The sequence below is a fragment of the Pseudovirgaria hyperparasitica genome (genome assembly GCF_010093815.1).
Source record: "Pseudovirgaria hyperparasitica strain CBS 121739 unplaced genomic scaffold EJ05scaffold_19, whole genome shotgun sequence".
In the NCBI taxonomy this organism is placed as follows: Eukaryota; Fungi; Ascomycota; class Dothideomycetes; order Acrospermales; family Acrospermaceae; genus Pseudovirgaria; species Pseudovirgaria hyperparasitica.
In genome coordinates this window covers 615,816-633,607 of record NW_022985567.1, presented here as the reverse complement: position 1 = coordinate 633,607, position 17,792 = coordinate 615,816, and the positions used below count along the sequence as shown (strand labels likewise).

Sequence of the window (17,792 nt, the reverse complement as noted above, 5' to 3'; positions counted from 1 at the left end):
GATATCACACAGTCTCTGTCTGTATCATCGTTGTCTTTTCGTTGTCTTTGTAGTTTAGGTAGTTCATGTTTTGCGCGCGTATACACATGAATGCATGCATGACCAACCCGTAAGCGCAGCTCATAGATGCAGGCCAGTGTCTGTCTGTCCGTCCGTCCGTCCGTCCGTCCGGCCGTCACACACATAAACGAACAGTAAAGACGTGGCTTTCTTGAACACTCATATGCATGATTTCCGGGATATTTCCTCCTCGTCCTCATCCTCCGCTACATCGCTAGATCCTCCATCCCGCACTTGCATATACATTGATGCCCTTCCCACAGAACAAGCGAGAAACAACTAAAAAACAAGAGAAGAAGAACGACGACGACGACAAAACGCAGCCCATATTGTTACATGCCATACCATACTCATTGAGTTCAAATCAATTCAACATCTCCACTCAACGCCAGGCCAATAAGGGGATGGGGGATTGGGGTATAGATAGACCTGAGTAGGTAAAAGTCTGTCCACGACATCACTCCCAATCTTTCCCTTTCAAGATGATTATGATATCTCTTCAAACGCCTGGTTAAACGCCGCGTTGAGGTAATAGTGTATTATATATGCGCGTGTTGTTGTTGTGGTGCTGGTGGTGACAGACAAGTAAGTAAATGCGATATCGAGATTGAAAGGATATCGGGTTCCGAGGACACTTAGTATCTGTGGGACAAAGCATATATTAGTATTTCAGGTTTTGTTGGAATCCGGGTTTGACAGCCAAAAGGAAGATCGACGACTGCTCCTCAGTGAACAAAAATCAAGCATCTACTGACCTGTACCCGCCACTTCCACCATCCCGTCGACTGCTGCTCTTCCGACGCGGCGGCGGCGGCGCACTGCTCGCCGTTATATCGCTGACCTCCTCGATAACCTCAACCATATCATCGCCGGGCACACGATGCTCGACGCGCTCCTCCACTAGAATACTCCTACTCCGCGGGCGACCCAGCGGCACTCCCCTCCTAGTATCGTCTATAATAATGCGCTCGCTACGGCGCGGACTGCGGCCCACACTGACCTCGCGAACCGAGCGCACCTCACGAGTCGAGCGCGAGCGGCGACTACGGCGACTGCGTGGAGTGGCATGCGAGGGCTGTTTGCGTACGATAATCTCTTCTTCGCCGCCGACGATGGCGCCGCCGGAGAAGCCGGCGAGTGACATGAAGAGCCAGCAGAGGAGGAGGAAGCCAGCGACGGAGCCGAGGGTTGCGCCAATGACGACGCCTGGTGCGGGACCGCTGTTCATGTCATGGTAGGAGGAGGGGATGATGCCATTGCCGCTGTTGCTGACACTGACGCCGACTTGGCGGGCTTGGAGGGCGGAGTGTGGGAGTAGGGAGGTGAGGGTGGTTGTGAGGGCGCGGAGGGAGATCAAGGGCGCTGAGGCGTCTGGGGATTGTGGAATGGGCGCCATGGTGAGGATGTAGGTAGGACTCGGACGCTTGTCCTATGGAGGATTGGAATGAATGGTTTCAGCTCCTCAGGTGGCGGAGGAGGAAGAGGAGGGAAGAACTGCGTAATTGCGTAGTTGCGACGTAGCTATGCGTGAGTGAGGCTGTTGGAAGTTGGCAAAGACAGGGCGGCGTCGGCGTATGTTCAACAGCGGGGCAGGGCCATAGAGAACGAACGTGGAGAAGCTTGGGAAGCAAGGCGACAGCTCTTGAAAGAGTGAAGAGAACCCGCGAGGGCAAGACAGAGAAGGCAGAATGAGAGAGGAAGAGGAAGAAGAGCAGCAGCTCAAGAAGTGAGTAAAGTGTGTGTGTATTGTAATCGAAGTGAGAGTGACAAAGTCTGTTGTATTTCGCCGAATGACGCCGGGATGGTGCGGCACAATCCATGGGGGGAAGGAGCCATCGTCGTCGGTCGCGGGTGGCTGGTAAGGAAGGAAGGAGGCTGGGCTGGCACTACAACTCAACCCCGGATATTTTTTAATTGCGACGAAACTCCCGGCATGGGACTCCGGATTTCGCTGCATGGAACTACTGTAATGGAAATATTCTAGATGTGCGTTCGTCTAGCAAATACATTGTTGTAATTGGACACGATGCCTATAAGTGTAGCTATATACATACACATCTGTATGTTGTTGTTGTACCTACATGCCCGCGCGCATTGCATCACGCCCACCCCGCATCTTCACTTTCGCACACATCAAGGCAGTAAATGACACGTCCACGGCCACGACACACACCGCGGGCGGAATGTATTACAGTATGATGCAGTATTGACCACACTGGCTTTATTTTCTCCTCTTGAAACAATTCATGACAGCGGAACCCATGATATCGAAAGATTAATTGCCGCAATGCACGGATCTTGGAGTTGCTTGAATCTTCAACGACCGGATCACGGGCGGGTACGTCCGACCGAGGCGATGGCGCTAGGACAATCGCTTGGGGGAGCTGACCATCGTGTGTATTATAAGTCCACTAAATTTGTGTTTCACATGCACCAAGCTGAATGGCGCAGCGGAAGCGCGCCGGGCTCATAACCCGGAGGACAGTGGATCGAAACCACTTTCAGCTATGTTCTTTTGTCTTTTTCTGGTCGTTGACTATACTCAACATTTCTTTTTGGTATATACCTCGTTAATGCAATGCCTCAACGCACAATACTGTCTCACAGCCGTCTAAACAGTCTTTCGTAATTAGTGTAATAATCATCAAGTGTATCTTCCATAGCGAGACAAAACAGTCACAATAAAGGCAAAGCATTCTTTTAAAAAACGGCAAAGAAGTCCATAGTATTCATTATGCATCAATTTTTTGGCACAAAGTCAGCATGTGCTAATGAGTTGAGTGTCTCCCCCAAACGATCGCCACCACAAACAGCAAGAAAAAGACCAGTTCGCTAATGCAATCCAAACGACGAGTCCAGGAGTCTACTAGGACCACCATTAGAATGAACGTGGTAGGAGACTCCCGGCTCAGGGTTGAGGTGCCCTTAGTATGTGCAGGTATCTCGAAATCAAGAACAGGGAAAATTGTACGGCTGGGCTCGGCCAGCGCACGACGATCTATAAATCAAACAGGACAAGAACCCAAAACACCGCTTTTGTCTACTCGGAATTTCACCTAATTGAAGGTGGAAAAGGACGGGTCGTGCGCTTAGAGATGCGCGGAGCTGAGCCCGTTTACGACGCCGTTGATTAGGCCATTGACTTGGCCATTTGTGTAGCTCATGCCCGATGCCGTGGTCTCGAGCTGCTCGACCTCGGAGAGAACCTTCTCGACCTCCGTGGACGGGTCATACATCCTCTCTTTGATGTAAGCGTCGAGCTGCTCATCGCTGAGCCCGCGGAGGAGGGTCTCGCGATCGACGCCGTTTTCTTGAGCAGCACGGATCACGCCACGGGTGATGATGACGCTCACGTCGCGAATGCGGCGGATGTCAGGGTACAGCCAGCCATCGGCGCGCTCCTGCTCGTTCAGCGACGCAGCCAGATGCTCGGCCGAAGCGTAGATCATGTCTTGCGTGACAGAAGATGCCTTGGAGAGGATCGCTCCGAGCCCGATGCCCGGAAAGACGTACATGTTGTTGCCCTGGCCTGGGACCATGATGCGGCCGTCACAACGAACCGCTGGGAAGGGCGATCCCGAGGCGAAAAGCACGCGACCTTCTGTATAAGCGACGGCGTCCTCGAATGTGCATTCGGACTTCGAGGACGGGTTCGAGAGAGGGAAGATGATTGGGCGGTGGTTTATGCGAGCCATGCGTTGGAGGATATCCTTGGTAAATGCACCTCCGATCGTGGAGAGGCCCATCAGGATGGTTGGCTGCACGTACTCGATGAGGCGTGCCAGAGACTGAAATTGGCGACCTTGGTTGTCGTCTCGGGAGAAGTAGACTTTGTGCTCGGCGAGCTTGTCACCACGGTCGTTCGTCACCAGGCCATTCGAGTCTACGAACCAGAACTTGCGGCGCGACTCGTCCTCGGTGAGACCCTCCTTCATGAAGTATTCCACGAGCTGCTTGGCGACACCAACACCAGCACTCCCAGCGCCGAGAAACACAGCCTTGTGATCTTTGGCTGGCACACCCGAAGCCTTCACGGCGTTGATGAAGCCAGCGGCAATGACCGCACCAGTCCCTTGCACATCGTCGTTGAACATGGCGTAATTGTCACGATACCGTTCGAGAGCCGGGAAGGGGTTCTTGAAGTCCTCAAACTGAATGACGATGCCTGGCCACCTCTGCACGAGCGCCTCCATCAGTTCGTCCAGAAACTCCCGCTCTTCCTCCGCTGTGACTTTCGGCCTTCGACTACCCATGTATAGAGGATCGTTCCTGAAAGCCTCGTTGCTCGTACCAAGATCCAGAGTCAGAGGAAGAGTCTTCTCTGGACGAATGCCGGCGCAGGCGGTATATAGAGCCAGCTTGCCGACCGGAATACCCATTCCGTTGACGCCCAAATCTCCGAGACCCAGGATACGAGAGCCGTCGGTGAGAACGGTGATGTCGACATCGTAAGGCCAATTCTTCAGCACTTCGGCGATATGACCCTTGTCTGAATATGAAATGTACATGCCCTCGGGCTGGGTATATATTTCTGACCAGCGAAGACAGGCTTCACCGACGGTGGGGGTGTAGATGAGAGGAGTGAGTTCCTGTGGCGGCATCAGTACCAGATTTGCACCTCATGAAGAGCGAAACATACTCTAACATTATCGGCAAGGAGGCGGTAGAAAAGATGGACGTTGGTGGCTCGGAGATGTGTCAAGTATTGGTACTTTTCGATTGGAGTGGGCTTCATGGACAGGAGTTTGAGACCTGCAATTGTGTCCTGTCAGTATCTACAGCTAGATAAGGTGCAATTTCTGGTACGTACATCTTTGAGCTTGAGTCTCATAGGTCTCGACATTGGGCGGAGTGAGGCCATAGGTGCGAAGATACCTGCGCACCTCTGGAGGGTTCGCGGTATCGTAGTCACCGGAGCTTGAAGATGGTCAGTGGGCATGAACATGATAGCCAACTACCTATTACCCAGACACATAGATACCCCAGTAGACAAGGGCACTGGACAGGTAGACAGGTAGCTGGAGCAGTACAAGTTTAAAGCTCACGTGGTGGAGAGTTGCCTCGGAGGCATGTTAGGGCGTAGTAGTTGTGAGCTCTTCATTTTCTGGTGGGGCGATTGGTCGTGTGCGAGCGAGGCCATAGGCTGGAAGAATAGTTTAGGGACTGGAGACTGGAGAGAGCAGAGTACGGGGCGAGAGGTCGCTTTTAAGGAAGAAGATAGAGGGAGCATTAGTGAAGGGCAAGTAAGCAAAGGAACAGCCAGCCGCGGCAAATGTAAGATGCAGGGCAGGTAAGGGCTGCTGTCAGGGTATGAGTGTGTAGTGTGTGTGTGTGGGTGTGTGTAGTATGTGAGAGGCGTGTTGGAATGAGAGAGTGTCTGTTTCAGGGTGGCACTGGCAATGACTGGATCACCGGAGCAGCAGTCGGAAAACAGAAAAAAAAAAGGAATCAATTCATCCTCGCGACGGCCCATATAAATGGACCTATTATTCCCTAACTATTACCATTATCATTATCGTCTGGGCCTCTTTTGTCCTATTCTGTCCGCTGGGGATGGCCAGAGCTCTCTCCACTCGGACGACTTGCAAATGGATAGTAACTAGTGATGATGACTCGGTGCCAGCAGCTATAATAGCTAATACCTACACAATCTCTCCCTATAATTTCTCGTTATGTTAATAATTACCGGGGCTTGTGGCTCTCTACTCAACGGTTTCCTTGACTCAGCCATCAGCCGCTTTTCCAGGAACCTGGTTGGGTGCATGCGTGGCCCTCACACTGCAAAAGCTATACGTTGCAGCTGCATCGTGCTCGCCCCCGAGTCCCAACGACAATAGCAGCCCGCAACTTGATGGAATTGGCTGGCCTGTGGCTTGAAGGAGCTGTTGGTGTTGAGCATTGGTCATGGAAGTTGAAGCATCTCCGATTGGGTTTCGTTGCATGCTCATCAGATGCAGCAAACTGGAACGTCGGTGAAGGGTCCGCAGCCAGGCCAGAGATGTGTGTATCAGAAGCACACATCGGTCGACCTGCCTCGACTCAATCTCAACCTCAGACTTTTTCTTCCCCAGGATGTTGGTTATGGTGTGTGGGACGGGGATGTGGGCACAGACTGCGTGCTGGCCGCTACCTGTACCCTGCTTGGCTGCTGAGAAATGGGGTCGATTCTTTCTGATGAGTTTGAAGTTTCAATGATGAAGCGGGCGACCGCGCCTTTACGGCGGCGTGCTGGTCTCAGACATGCTCGACTCAACCGCGACAGCTCTAATTATACGCTGATTGAGTTGTTGCCGTGTATAGTACCACTACAACCTGCAGTGCTATCTATTCCGTACCATGGATCATGGATCGTCACTCGGCTAGTCGGTCGGCCGTTGAGCACTATGCCCACACTTTCCACGTGGAGCCAAGGTGAAAAGTGAAAAGGTGGTCTTGTCTCTCTATTACCGTCCGTCTCTGATCCGCGCTTTCAATATGATTCACTGTCTCGACGACTGCGGATCCCCGCACGAGAACACCCAAGAACACCCGAGAGCTCTTCTACCCATCACACCACACGCGATTGATATCGTCAACGCGTAATTGAGCATCTTCAATTCTCGTCGACGTGAAAATGTCGTGGAACAACACAGCACTGCACTAGCTCGAGCGCAGTGTACCTGGTATCGCTGAACGGGATTTATTCAATAGCCGTCATTCCAGTAGTTCATGATCAAAGCTTCTGCACAAACTCCCGACCGTATCATCTTAAGCAGACGATTTTCTGGGCAAAGGCTTGAGCTCGACAAGCATCGGTGCCAAACCCATCATCAATAATGCAATGCGTTCCGTTGATGGCTGCATGTCACTACAGTACCTCGGTACAAGCCTGAGGCTGTATTATAGCCTGAGGCATGAGGAGGGTTAGCGCCACAGATGTGGCTTGGTATTGCGAGCGTCGTACGTCATGATGCGATGCGAAGTGAAGCTCCCGGAGGACATTCAGAGTTCAGCAGTTCACACGACGCCTACACTAACCATCCTTTCCAACTTCCAACCCGTGTGATACGTCGCTACCTTAACGCCGTTCCAACTTCTTGTATTGCTCCTTGGTCTGGTTCGCTCATGAGCACTTCCCTCGTCATCTTCTCCGCCCCGTTTGCTGCCTATAATGAGCACTCCCTACACCGACTCCTACACCTAGTACCCAGTCTCCTCTACACCCAACTCTAGCATAGCCCTATACTAGATGGGCCTCAGTACAAACATGTCGTCGTGTCTAGGTTTCCGCAAGTCCAAGGGCCAGGACACCGAGCCGTTGCTCCCCCAGTACCACGATGACACCGTCTTACAAAGGGAGCTCCATCAAAAACTGCACTCCTACCAGATGATTCGAGCCCTGACCAAGGGTTATATGCCGTCCAACGAGCAGGCGATAATTAATCTGCGTACGTTGTCTGCCGCTGACATCCTCAATCCGGACAATGAGGACCTCAGCGATTCCGGACGACTCCTGGTCCGGTACACGAAGCTGTTCCTGAAGCAATTCATGGAGATGCTGCAGCACAAGAACTCCGAAGACCAGATACAAGACTTGATTTGGTATCTGTCAAAGTCAAGGGTCTCTGTGGATGTTGACGATATCGCCGAAAGAGCTTCCAAAGCCAAAGCCAAGGCAGATACTGCTGCTGGTAAACGACTCGTGCTCCTGTTCTGATGATTTCCCGCTAACTCAGCCTAGCCTATCAAAGCCTCCGTACTGTTGGCTCCCTCCTCCTTACCAACTCCGATTTCCGTGTATTCCTGTCCGATATCACAACAATTGGTCGTGAGGTGTTCAAAGATGCTGCATTCAAGTTATCTGACGTCGCCGAAGAAGCCGGTAAACAAATTGAGCCTTCGCAGACTGAGCAGGATGCATTGAAGAAACCCGGTGCCGATGACAGGCCAGCGCCCACCAGCAATGAGCTCGCTGGTGATGTTGCAGACATGTCGAAAGCTGTTGGAAACGGTGCGCTCGAGGTCGCAAAGGAGGCCGAACAAAGTCTTGAGGACAAAATCACTGGAGACGAGAAGGAGACACTCCTCTACAGACTGAAGCAGGCCGTGACTAAACTTCGGAGAAGAAATGATTACTCAGACTCAGTTTCCACCATATCTCTGCTTATAAAGCGATATGCCATGGTATACTCCAGAGCTATCAAGGACACTGCAGAGACTGCCGACCAAGACATTCATACCAATCCTGCGACCGAAAGAGCTGTAAAGAACTTCTGGCTGTTCTTGAAGTCTTTTGGCGACGGCAAGCAGTGGGACAAATTGGAGGAAAGATTTCTACAGCTGAAAGAGCATGGTGAAAATGATCCGCAGTTTGAGGATATGATGATGCACCTTGGTAACTCGTTGGAAGAACTCCTGACCGACCCCAGCTTCTTCGACAATGCCGACGAGAAATTTGCAGAGCTACGTGAGAAGACCCGACTATTGGGCAAGGAGTCCTCCCTACGTGATGATGTTGACGCGTTCCTCGGCGCCATCCAAGCTACCATCCAATCGGTGTTGTATGATGAAGATATTGCAAAGTTGATCAAGACATCGACTACCATCGCAAAGATCTTGTCTCCTGCCCATCAGTACACCAATACCGAACTCATCAAAGATAGCATTCATGTGTTCGTCCCCTTACTTATCCAGGCAGTTCAATATCTCCCGATTCCTCGCCTCGAAATATCCACGCCTGAGATTGATCTCTTACTTGAAAACTTGATTCTCGAACCCGGTCGAACGATTAACCATACCTCCTTCTTGCCATACAAGTTGCGTATTGAGACGTACAATGATCTGGAAATTCGTAAGGCTCGATTCCGCACCACAACCAAAACAACGTCCCTGGTCACCATCAAGATCGACGGCTTATCCCTTCGTTCTGAGGAGGTCGGATTCTGGCTCAGAGCACACACTGGCATACTCCGTTTCGCCGACGAGGGAATCACTTCCTTTGAACTAGACGAACGAGGCATTGACATTCATCTCGATGTTGAGATAGCCAAGGAGAAGCTCGAGCAGATCCTCACACTCAAGGACGTCCGCGTGCACGTCCATAAGCTGAACTATAAACTTCGCAAGAGCAAGCTCAGTTGGCTCGCCTGGCTGTTCAAGCCACTTTTACGCCCTGTCGTGCGGAAAGTCATGGAAAAGCAACTCGCTACGGCCATTGCAGACGGCCTTCATGCTGCCAACCGCGAACTACTATTTGCTCGTGAGAGGTTGAGAGCAACCCGTATCTCAGATCCGAAGGATGTCATGACGTTCTTCAAGGCTGTCGCTGCTCGTCTCACGCCAGAGGAAGACCCCGATCTGTACAGCCGCGTTGGTGTTGCGCAGCCGGGCAAGGGCGTCTTCAAAGGCGTATATGCACCTGGCAGCGTGGTCAAGCTCTGGAACGACGAAGCAGCTCATGCTGAAGAACGCGTGCTCGACTACGAGCAGGGTGGATGGAGGAATGACATCTTCGACGTACATACGACATTCATGACCTAGTGTTCGGCATGCAGTGGCTGAATTCCGCAGTAATATGGAGTTTTCAAGGGCGGTGCAGGATCGATGTAATATTCCCTGAGTGGTGTTTGGTGGCATACTTTTTGAGAGGGCTTAAGTAATATCTGTAAAATGCGATCCCTCACCTTGATAACAGCTCTGAGCACAAGCACGTGCTGACCTGCCACATTCAACAGATTTGATTACGTCATGGCACAGTTTTCGCCTGTTACCTTACCATAAGGGAACGGCCTTCTTGCAAAGCTCAATACCACAACTAACATACACTCTGAGGATCAAGACTCCACCCTGGCATTCTGTTGGAGTTACCACATCCTTCTGATCTTGGTCGCGGCTGTACTCCTTCTCCTTACCCCGCATGAAACCTGGTGGCATGAGTCTATGCCCAAGTACTCAACACTAGTTTCCGCTTCGAGACGTCTATCACAGACTCTTGGCATCATGCCACATCTCCCTGTTGAGAAGCCTGGCTACAAGGCTATAGTGGATATGGGCAGGTAAGCCGATTGTCATCCCTCCATGTTGGGTTGAGAACCATTGTCCTTGTTCATACTAAGATCTCCCAGTAATGGTATACGCTTCTCGATCACTGACACTTCCCCTGAAGTCGCCCGTATCCTCCCGGTCATCTATCAACACCGCACCGGCATCTCCCTCTACGACGCCCAATGGCAGGGCTCCGACGCTATTCCCATCCCCTCGTCCACCATCAATGAGGTTACCGCTGCCCTCAAGGCCTTTCAACGCACCTGTGCTGCCTTTGGCGTCCCCAAGTCCAACGTCCGCATCGTCGCTACCGAAGCAACACGCACCGCAAAGAACTCCGTCGAACTCCAGCAAAGCATCAAACATGAGACTGGCCTCGACGTCGAGATGTATCCTAAGGACACAGAGGGGCTCGTCGGCGCATACGGCGTGGCATCCTCCTTTGACGCCGTTCGCGGCCTCGTCATGGATCTCGGAGGCGGCTCAACTCAGATCACTTGGCTCGTGTTCCCGGACCATGACCATCCGGAGAAGGTCAGCCTCAGCGACAAGTTTTCCGTCAGCATGCCGTACGGTGCTGCCGCGCTCCTGCGCCGGCTCCGTGAAGCCGAAGCGTCCGGCGCAGATGCAGTCGCAGCGCTCAAGAGCGAGATCACGACCGCCATGAAAGACGCCGTGCACGCAATCGGGATTCCAGACCACCTCCTGGCCGACGCCGACGGGAAGGGTCTCAATCTATATCTCTCCGGCGGCGGCTTCCGCGGCTGGGGTTTCGTCCAGATGCACACACACCCGGTCCAGCCATATCCGATCCCCCTGATTAACGGCTTCCGCATCGCGCCCGCAGCCTTCTACAACACATCCGCCATCACATCCGCCGTCGCAAGTCTCGTGTCCGACGACCACAGCGCCATCTTCCGCGTGAGCGCCCGCCGCGCAACCCAAGTCCCCGCCGTCGCCCTACTGGTCGAATGCCTCCTCGCCGCCCTCCCCACCATTTCAGACGTCTTCTTCGCTCAGGGCGGCGTGCGCGAGGGCACCCTATTCCGCGAGCTCGCAAACGATATCCGCACTCAGGACCCGCTGCACGTCGCCAGTGCCCCCTTTGCCCCACCGCACGCACACCTCCTCGCGCCCATCCTCAGCCACGCCATCCCGTCTCATGACACACACACCCCTGGCGAGCTCACCTGCCCATACACCCCCGCCGACATATCCGCCTTTGCCGGCACACTATACATGCACGCCGCCCTCCCAAGCGATGTCCGCGCCGCAGCCGCACTACGCAGCACCACGACGGGCGCCTTGGCCGGTACACACGGCCTCTCGCACGTGCGTCGCGCCGAGCTGGCCGTACTACTGTGTGAGAGCTACGGTGGCCGTAAGGCGCTGACAGGCGCGGATCTGGTGTTCTACACTAGTCTTGTGCGTCTCTTGCCGGCGGCTAAGGCGTGGTGGGTTATGTATCTGGGCCGTGTCGCGGGCGTAGTTAGGGGTGTGTGGCCTGCTGGGGTTGTGGTCGGGGATGTGGCGAGGTTGAGTGCTGGGTGGGTTGTACGTGGTGATGGGGAGAAGGGTGGGGAGGGTAGGGTTGAAAAGGAGAAGGAGGGGAAGGGCGAGAAGGAGAAGGAGAAGAAGAGGAAAGTAGCAACTGTGCGATTTGAGCTTGAGCTCCACGGTCCTGAGGGCGCGGCGCTGTGGACGGAGGATGTGCAGGGCAAGGTGCGTGCCGTGGAGAAGGCGGGCAAGAGGAAGCATTGGGTGGACTTGGACACGGGGTTTGGCGTGGATGTGGTTGTGCGGAGGTCGTGAGTGTCGTACGTAGGTGTGGTTGTGGTTGCTAATCATACATGTGGATGGATGGATGGATGGATGGATAGATACATACATAAGTAGTAGCATATCGCATACTACTTACTATATAGCATATATACATGCCCGCCCTAGACTACCGCCAATAGATAATCCATAGTATATAGCCAAATCTATAGACAGTCTACGATCAGTCTATACTCAGTCTACGACCACTCTATACCCGCTCTATAACCACTCTATACCCGCTCTATAACCACTCTACACCCACTCTATACCTAAGTTTATAACTACCTTATAGCTAGTATATAGCCACTCTATAGCTAGTATATAGCTACTCTATAGCTAGTATATAGCTACTCTATAGCTACTCTATAGCTAGTATATAGCTACTCTACAGCCAGTATACAGCCAGTATACAGCCACTCTACACCCACTCTACACCCAATCTATAATTCTCCACACCACCACTTGCACATCATCACAAATCAACCATCATTAGACTAAACATCATCAAAAAATAGCTTAAAAACCCATATTCATAGTAAGCAAACACTATATATATATATCCAATATCAACACATCACCCTTCGCCATTATACACGCACGCATTCGACGCAATCTAAGTAGTAATTACTTTATAACCTGTCTGCTCTCCAATCCTCTTTCCAATTCTCTTTCTAGTCCCTCTCTCTCTCTCTCCGCCCCCCTTCTAAGCCCTCTTCCAACCCCTATTCTAAGCCCCTCCCAAACCCCTTCCAAGCCGTCAAGCAAGCACGACTAAAAATACGCCAGCTCTACAAAACACGGGGCGTGAAACAGAAGGAACCCGAAACGAACGTACGTGCATGTATACGTGCATGATCCGACGGGAGCCAGCGACTGGGTGGATGGATGGGGTAGAACGGCTGGAACGGGGGGGGACGGGGAACCCGGAACCCGGGGCCCGCGGACACTATTTAGCAGTTCATTAATACGGATACGCACGGGGTTAAATGCATATATGGACACGAACACACGAAATTGGATGACTGTGTGGACTTTGGAGGGAGTGGGGAGTGGAGTGAGTAGAGCAGGGCAGAGCAGAGTAGAGCAGGGCAGAGCAGAGTAGAGCAGGGCAGAGCAGAGTAGAGCAGGGCAGAGCAGAGTAGAGCAGGGCAGAGCAGAGTAGAGCAGGGCAGAGCAGAGTAGAGCAGGGCAGAGCAGAGTAGAGCAGGGCAGAGCAGGGCAGACGGAGACGCATACTAAGACGCATACTAAGACACATACGTAGACGGAGACGGAGACACAAAGCACAAAGAGAGCAAAGCACAAAGCACAAAACGAGCAAAGAAGGAGCAAGTTCCGACTTAGCTTAATAATTAACGCGCACGGTAGGGAGGGAGGTAGGCGAGGGAGAAAGGACGAGAAGGGCAAGATGGGCTATCCGATAATTATGGACACTAACCCTCACTATCGGTAGTCTAGAATCATCCTTAGCAGTAATTATTACATCGCTTCGGCATGGTCGATATGGTAGCTATGCGTAATGCGTGTTCTACGGTGTGTATATACTCATTCATATATACATGCACCAAACCCTAATAAAAAACACCACCACCCAATCCAACACATACATATATATTTCCCCATCAAGTACACGCCAATTACCCGCACGCCGCCATGCCGACAGATGGAGAGCGTCCAGTAATTACTCTCACTCACTCACTCAGCTAGACAATTAATTAGCTGACTAATTATCTAGCAAAGTCGGAGAAATACACCATCCACTAATTAATAGTCTAACCGAGCGGTATACCCGTACGGGTATTGATCTGGAATTGACCTCCAACACTCTATCGGCAGCGATTAGAGCCGGGGAGCTTGGACGGTTGATCTACAGTGCGGTGCGATGTGCGATGGGCGGCGCGCGGTACGATGTGCGCTGCGTAGATGGATGGAGATGGAGATGGAGATGAATGGGGGAAAGATGGGATATTAGTTGGCCATCAGGGTACTCGCAGAGAGCGTGTATATTTGGAGTAGATGTGTACTATATTACTTTTGTTCGTGATATCATAGTGCGGATCGTGGCGTTCTAGACGGCAGGATTGACGACTTGACGGACGGGTGCAGTGCAGTGCAGTGCAGTAGGGAGCAACAAGTCTGAGATATCCATAGAACGGTCAACGGTCGTTAGGCCGAGTCTAGGTATGATCGAAACTGCCCGGTCCCGTCTGCTCTCAATATGAATGTGAATATGAAAATGAATACAAACACCGGCTCGATCAACGGGCGATATGATATATTCGTCCCCCGAAAGCTAGCTCCAGCAGCTGCTGTACGTACATAGATAAATCAACGACGATTATCGATATCGATTTTTCTTTCCTACTAATTAAATAGCCGGTCAGATCCATCCATCCATTGTGGGACACCCACACCCACCCGTAGACCTCCCCGGGCGAGCGCTAGAGTATGTAGGCGCGGGGAACGGGGCGAGCTGCCGGGGGGAGCCCGTCCGTTGGCGGCCTTGTTCGATCCCTCCCAGGCGGCGGCCAGGGCTCTCTCACATACGCACTAATCTTATAGTCGCTGATCGTTCAGACTAGACTAGCATTTGCTCATTCTAGAATATGCGTGTTTAGTGAGTGAGACATTCGTGAGATAAGATACGAATTACTCCGGGCAACGAACGAGAGGACGGAAACGGAGGGGGGGTAAGGTTGACGCGAGTATCAAAGTATCAGAGTATCAATCAATCAAGCAAGCAAGCAGGCAAAAAGGCCTCCTCCGCCATGGACACGGTACGTCACAGAAGGCAAGCAACCTGAATGAAAGAAGACGACACGACGACAGGGGCTGACTGGGTTGCGCGGTACCTGCGTGCCGTCCATCTGGCTCGGGAGTTGTCGTTGCAGGTGCCAAGCTGGGGCCCGGTGTACGATCTGCTGGTGCGTGTTTGGGGTGGTATTGTAGTGGCCAATATGCGTCGAGATTCGGGGCGTTGTTCCATGATTCTTCCTTCTCGACTGGAGACAGGACAGCAAAGGCAAGCAAAGGCATGGATCGGGTGCTGCGATGGACCGACGGTTGGCCAGCGTGCGGTGCAAACGGCTACGAAGTCCCGTGTGTGATGTGGGCGTGCGACGACGGCAGGTTATTCCGTGTGCGTTCGAGAAACCATCCTGGCGTGGTGTAGGCGCCAGACAACGAGATGAGGCGAGCACTGGGCAGCCAGCTATGTGTTGTGTTGGTTGTGTGTGTGTCTGATACTACTACTGAGAGTGAGTGCAAGAAGCGTGGGCGGACAAGCCCGGGGCCGTATTGGCGGGTTTAGGGGGGAAACCTGGAATAGTGGGATCTAGGGAAGTGGAGATGCTGGGGAAGCGTGGACGCGGCGTGGAGACGGTGGAGATCAAACCAGGCTTTCTTTTTTTCTTTTTCTTCTTCTCTTTCTTTTCCTGTTCCATGAATGCGGATGTGCGTGGGGGTGCTACGGTTGTGGTTGTCCACGTAGACACTCACTATACCCTACCCCTTACTTCCACACCCTGTAAACGCACGCTCGACTTCGAGTTGGACAAAGACGAGGACGGCGAGGTGTCCATCCAAGCCGTCTCAGAGTCGGTCTTGCGGCGGCCGAGCTCCAGTCAAGGCATGTCGTGTCCAGCGGCCAAGAGGCCAACTGTCTGGAGTCGCCGCGTCGCCGTATATACTACTCTCGGCGTGACACGGTGGAATGACATTGATGGACGAGGCACAGTCACAACATGGCTCGCTACGATATTGCTGAGTGTGCAAGACAGCAGCATGTCCAGTAACGAGACATGAGCAGTCAATCAGACTCTGGAGTCCGGGGGGCACACAGGAGTAAACTGCAAGTACCACGGCGCCGATCGCGTCCACTCCACACTCGGATTGATTGATTGAGTGACATGGTCTCATCTCAGCAATCCATGGCGCGTGTCGAGACGAATTACGGTACGATTCGGTCGACGCAGTCATCACCATCGCCCATCCACTCGGGCAGGGCCGTTCCCCGTTGCGCGATCGCGTTCCCCAGACGTCCGCCTCCACCACAGCTGGCCTGAAATAAGGACAGCAGTCCTGACGGACGGGGGCACAAGGCACAAGGAAGTGTATGCGTCAGCACAGCAGATGTGCGTGCCACGCCTCGGTTTGAGCGTCAGATGGAAACAAGCCGATGAAACGGCATGCAAGATGGCGACACAAGCAGACGGAGGCAAACGCAGGAGAACGATGAGGCGGAGATTTGGGCGTCAAACGTGCAGCTGAGTTGAGCTTGCGGGCGTGGAGGAATGAAGCGGAGACTGGAGACTGGAGACTGGAGACTGGAGACTGGAGAGCGCAGACTGGAGCAAGTGAACAACACAAGAAAACACAAGACAAGGACAGGGCGATCGGAGGTCGTGGGGAAAGAGTGAAATCAATGAATCGCATTTGCTCTTTGCTGCCACTAAATCCCACTAATCCCACTAATTTCTGGGCAGAGGGCACCCGGTTTTTGGGGGGTGGGTTCCCCTAATTTAGTGCGGCATGGGGCGTGTTTGGCGCGCCTTCCTCCACCGCCAAAAACAGCGGACGGCTTTCCCCCTTTCGGCTCCCCCAGACTTTTAGGAGGAAAATAGGAAGATATAATAATTACTTTCTGCTTCATTTCCTGACTCAGGCTTCTTCAAACACACTGACGCACACGCAAGCAGACTTCCTTCCGATGCCCTGAGCGGTGAAGGACCCCCGTTAGCTTCGTCTTGCTTCTTCGTGTAGCCGGTATTAGCCTTGGCCCGTGAATGAATACGCGAATGAATGGATGAATGGATGAATAGATGGATAGATGAATGAGTGAATGAATACTTTATTGCCCTCCCCCCCCGGTTCCCCATATCTGCGAAAAGACGATCCCTCCGTTTGCACCACGCTCCACTCCGACTGTGCATTCTTCATTCTGCGTTCTGCATTCTTCATTCATATATCATCCCTTGTCGCCCTGTTTCCCCCTGCTTGGACCTGCTACACCATTCACATCCACTCCGTCTCGTCCGCACACTCCGTCCGCGCCCTGACAAACTTAAAAAAGCCCGGCTTACTGCTTCTCTCCCCCCCCAGCCCCAGACGAGTCCTGTCTGACACGTCTCCGCCCTTTGCCAACGCCAGACAAGACAAGACCAGACAAGAAGGATTGTCACTTTCCTCCTCCGCATCATCTCGGTAAGCCCTGCTTTGCTGGTGCCATGGTTCACTGCCAACGCACCGCGCCCTCATCCCTCCCGCCCGTGCTGATGTTTATATATACGCAGGTCTCCGCCGTGCCTCTTGCTCCGAGACAAAAATACACCCGTCACAACGCCCCTTGAACCATTCAACAAAGAGTCTCCGTCTTCTTTGTCTGTCCACAGTCCTAGATAAAGCCACACTTGCGTCCGTCTACCCGGCTCTCGACCAACAAAACACACGAATCACACCACCACCACCACTACTACTACTACCCCAAACAACCAAACCAAACCTCACCACCAAACACCTAAAAATGTCATCCTCCAAAACCCCCAGCAAACCCTCCTCCAAACCCGCCCACCACAACCTCTCCCTCTGCACAAACCCGTCGTTCGGCCACGACGTCTCCGCCGCCCTCCGCATCTCCACCTCTCCCTCCTCCCTCACATCAACCTCGACGTCAAGAACAACATCAACCACATCATCCCACCACCGCAACTCCTCCTACCTCTACGAAACCCCCGCTCCGCCGCCCCCCTCGCCCGTCGACTTTGGCTTTCCCAGCTGTGCCTCGGATCGCAGCAGCAGCATCAGCGAGGACTCGGATTGGTCCTTGGATGGTAGTAGCTGTTATCACGGCGCGGAGGGAAGGAGGTGATATGTCGAGGCATTTTGTGTAG

General features: G+C 52.9%; 5 protein-coding genes and 1 non-coding gene across 6 annotated transcripts; 4 read left to right on the top strand and 2 right to left on the bottom strand.

Moving 5' to 3' along the window:
• Positions 1-477: 477 nt before the first annotated feature.
• On the bottom strand, positions 478-1,617 carry EJ05DRAFT_171596 (uncharacterized protein). Its single transcript, XM_033739513.1, has 2 exons — positions 816-1,617; positions 478-702 (listed from the first exon to the last, which is right to left on the bottom strand). The coding sequence occupies exons 1-2, from the start codon at positions 1,454-1,456 to the stop codon at positions 696-698; spliced, it is 648 nt and encodes a 215-aa protein (XP_033596232.1). The 5' UTR covers positions 1,457-1,617; the 3' UTR covers positions 478-695.
• Positions 1,618-2,496: 879 nt separating this feature from the next.
• On the top strand, positions 2,497-2,568 carry EJ05DRAFT_t73. The gene has a single exon. It is a non-coding gene; the product is annotated as a tRNA-Met (tRNA).
• A 581-nt stretch (positions 2,569-3,149) lies between these two features.
• EJ05DRAFT_494806 (uncharacterized protein) lies at positions 3,150-5,131 on the bottom strand (the record flags this gene model as incomplete). Its single annotated transcript, XM_033746212.1, has 4 exons — positions 3,150-4,649; positions 4,700-4,812; positions 4,871-4,977; positions 5,106-5,131. The coding sequence occupies 4 exons, from the start codon at positions 5,129-5,131 to the stop codon at positions 3,150-3,152; spliced, it is 1,746 nt and encodes a 581-aa protein (XP_033596231.1).
• A 2,157-nt stretch (positions 5,132-7,288) lies between these two features.
• Positions 7,289-9,579, top strand: EJ05DRAFT_444528 (bactericidal permeability-increasing protein; the record flags this gene model as incomplete). The annotated part of the gene is made up of 2 exons (XM_033742127.1): positions 7,289-7,730; positions 7,781-9,579. 2 exons carry the CDS (start codon positions 7,289-7,291, stop codon positions 9,577-9,579), a joined length of 2,241 nt encoding a protein of 746 aa, XP_033596230.1.
• A 459-nt stretch (positions 9,580-10,038) lies between these two features.
• On the top strand, positions 10,039-12,030 carry EJ05DRAFT_489945 (Ppx-GppA-domain-containing protein; the record flags this gene model as incomplete). The annotated part of the gene is made up of 3 exons (XM_033745834.1): positions 10,039-10,094; positions 10,164-11,891; positions 12,009-12,030. The coding sequence occupies 3 exons, from the start codon at positions 10,039-10,041 to the stop codon at positions 12,028-12,030; spliced, it is 1,806 nt and encodes a 601-aa protein (XP_033596229.1).
• Positions 12,031-17,425: 5,395 nt separating this feature from the next.
• Positions 17,426-17,770, top strand: EJ05DRAFT_504863 (uncharacterized protein; the record flags this gene model as incomplete). Its single annotated transcript, XM_033747628.1, has 1 exon — positions 17,426-17,770. One exon carries the CDS (start codon positions 17,426-17,428, stop codon positions 17,768-17,770), a length of 345 nt encoding a protein of 114 aa, XP_033596228.1.
• Positions 17,771-17,792: the final 22 nt, after the last annotated feature.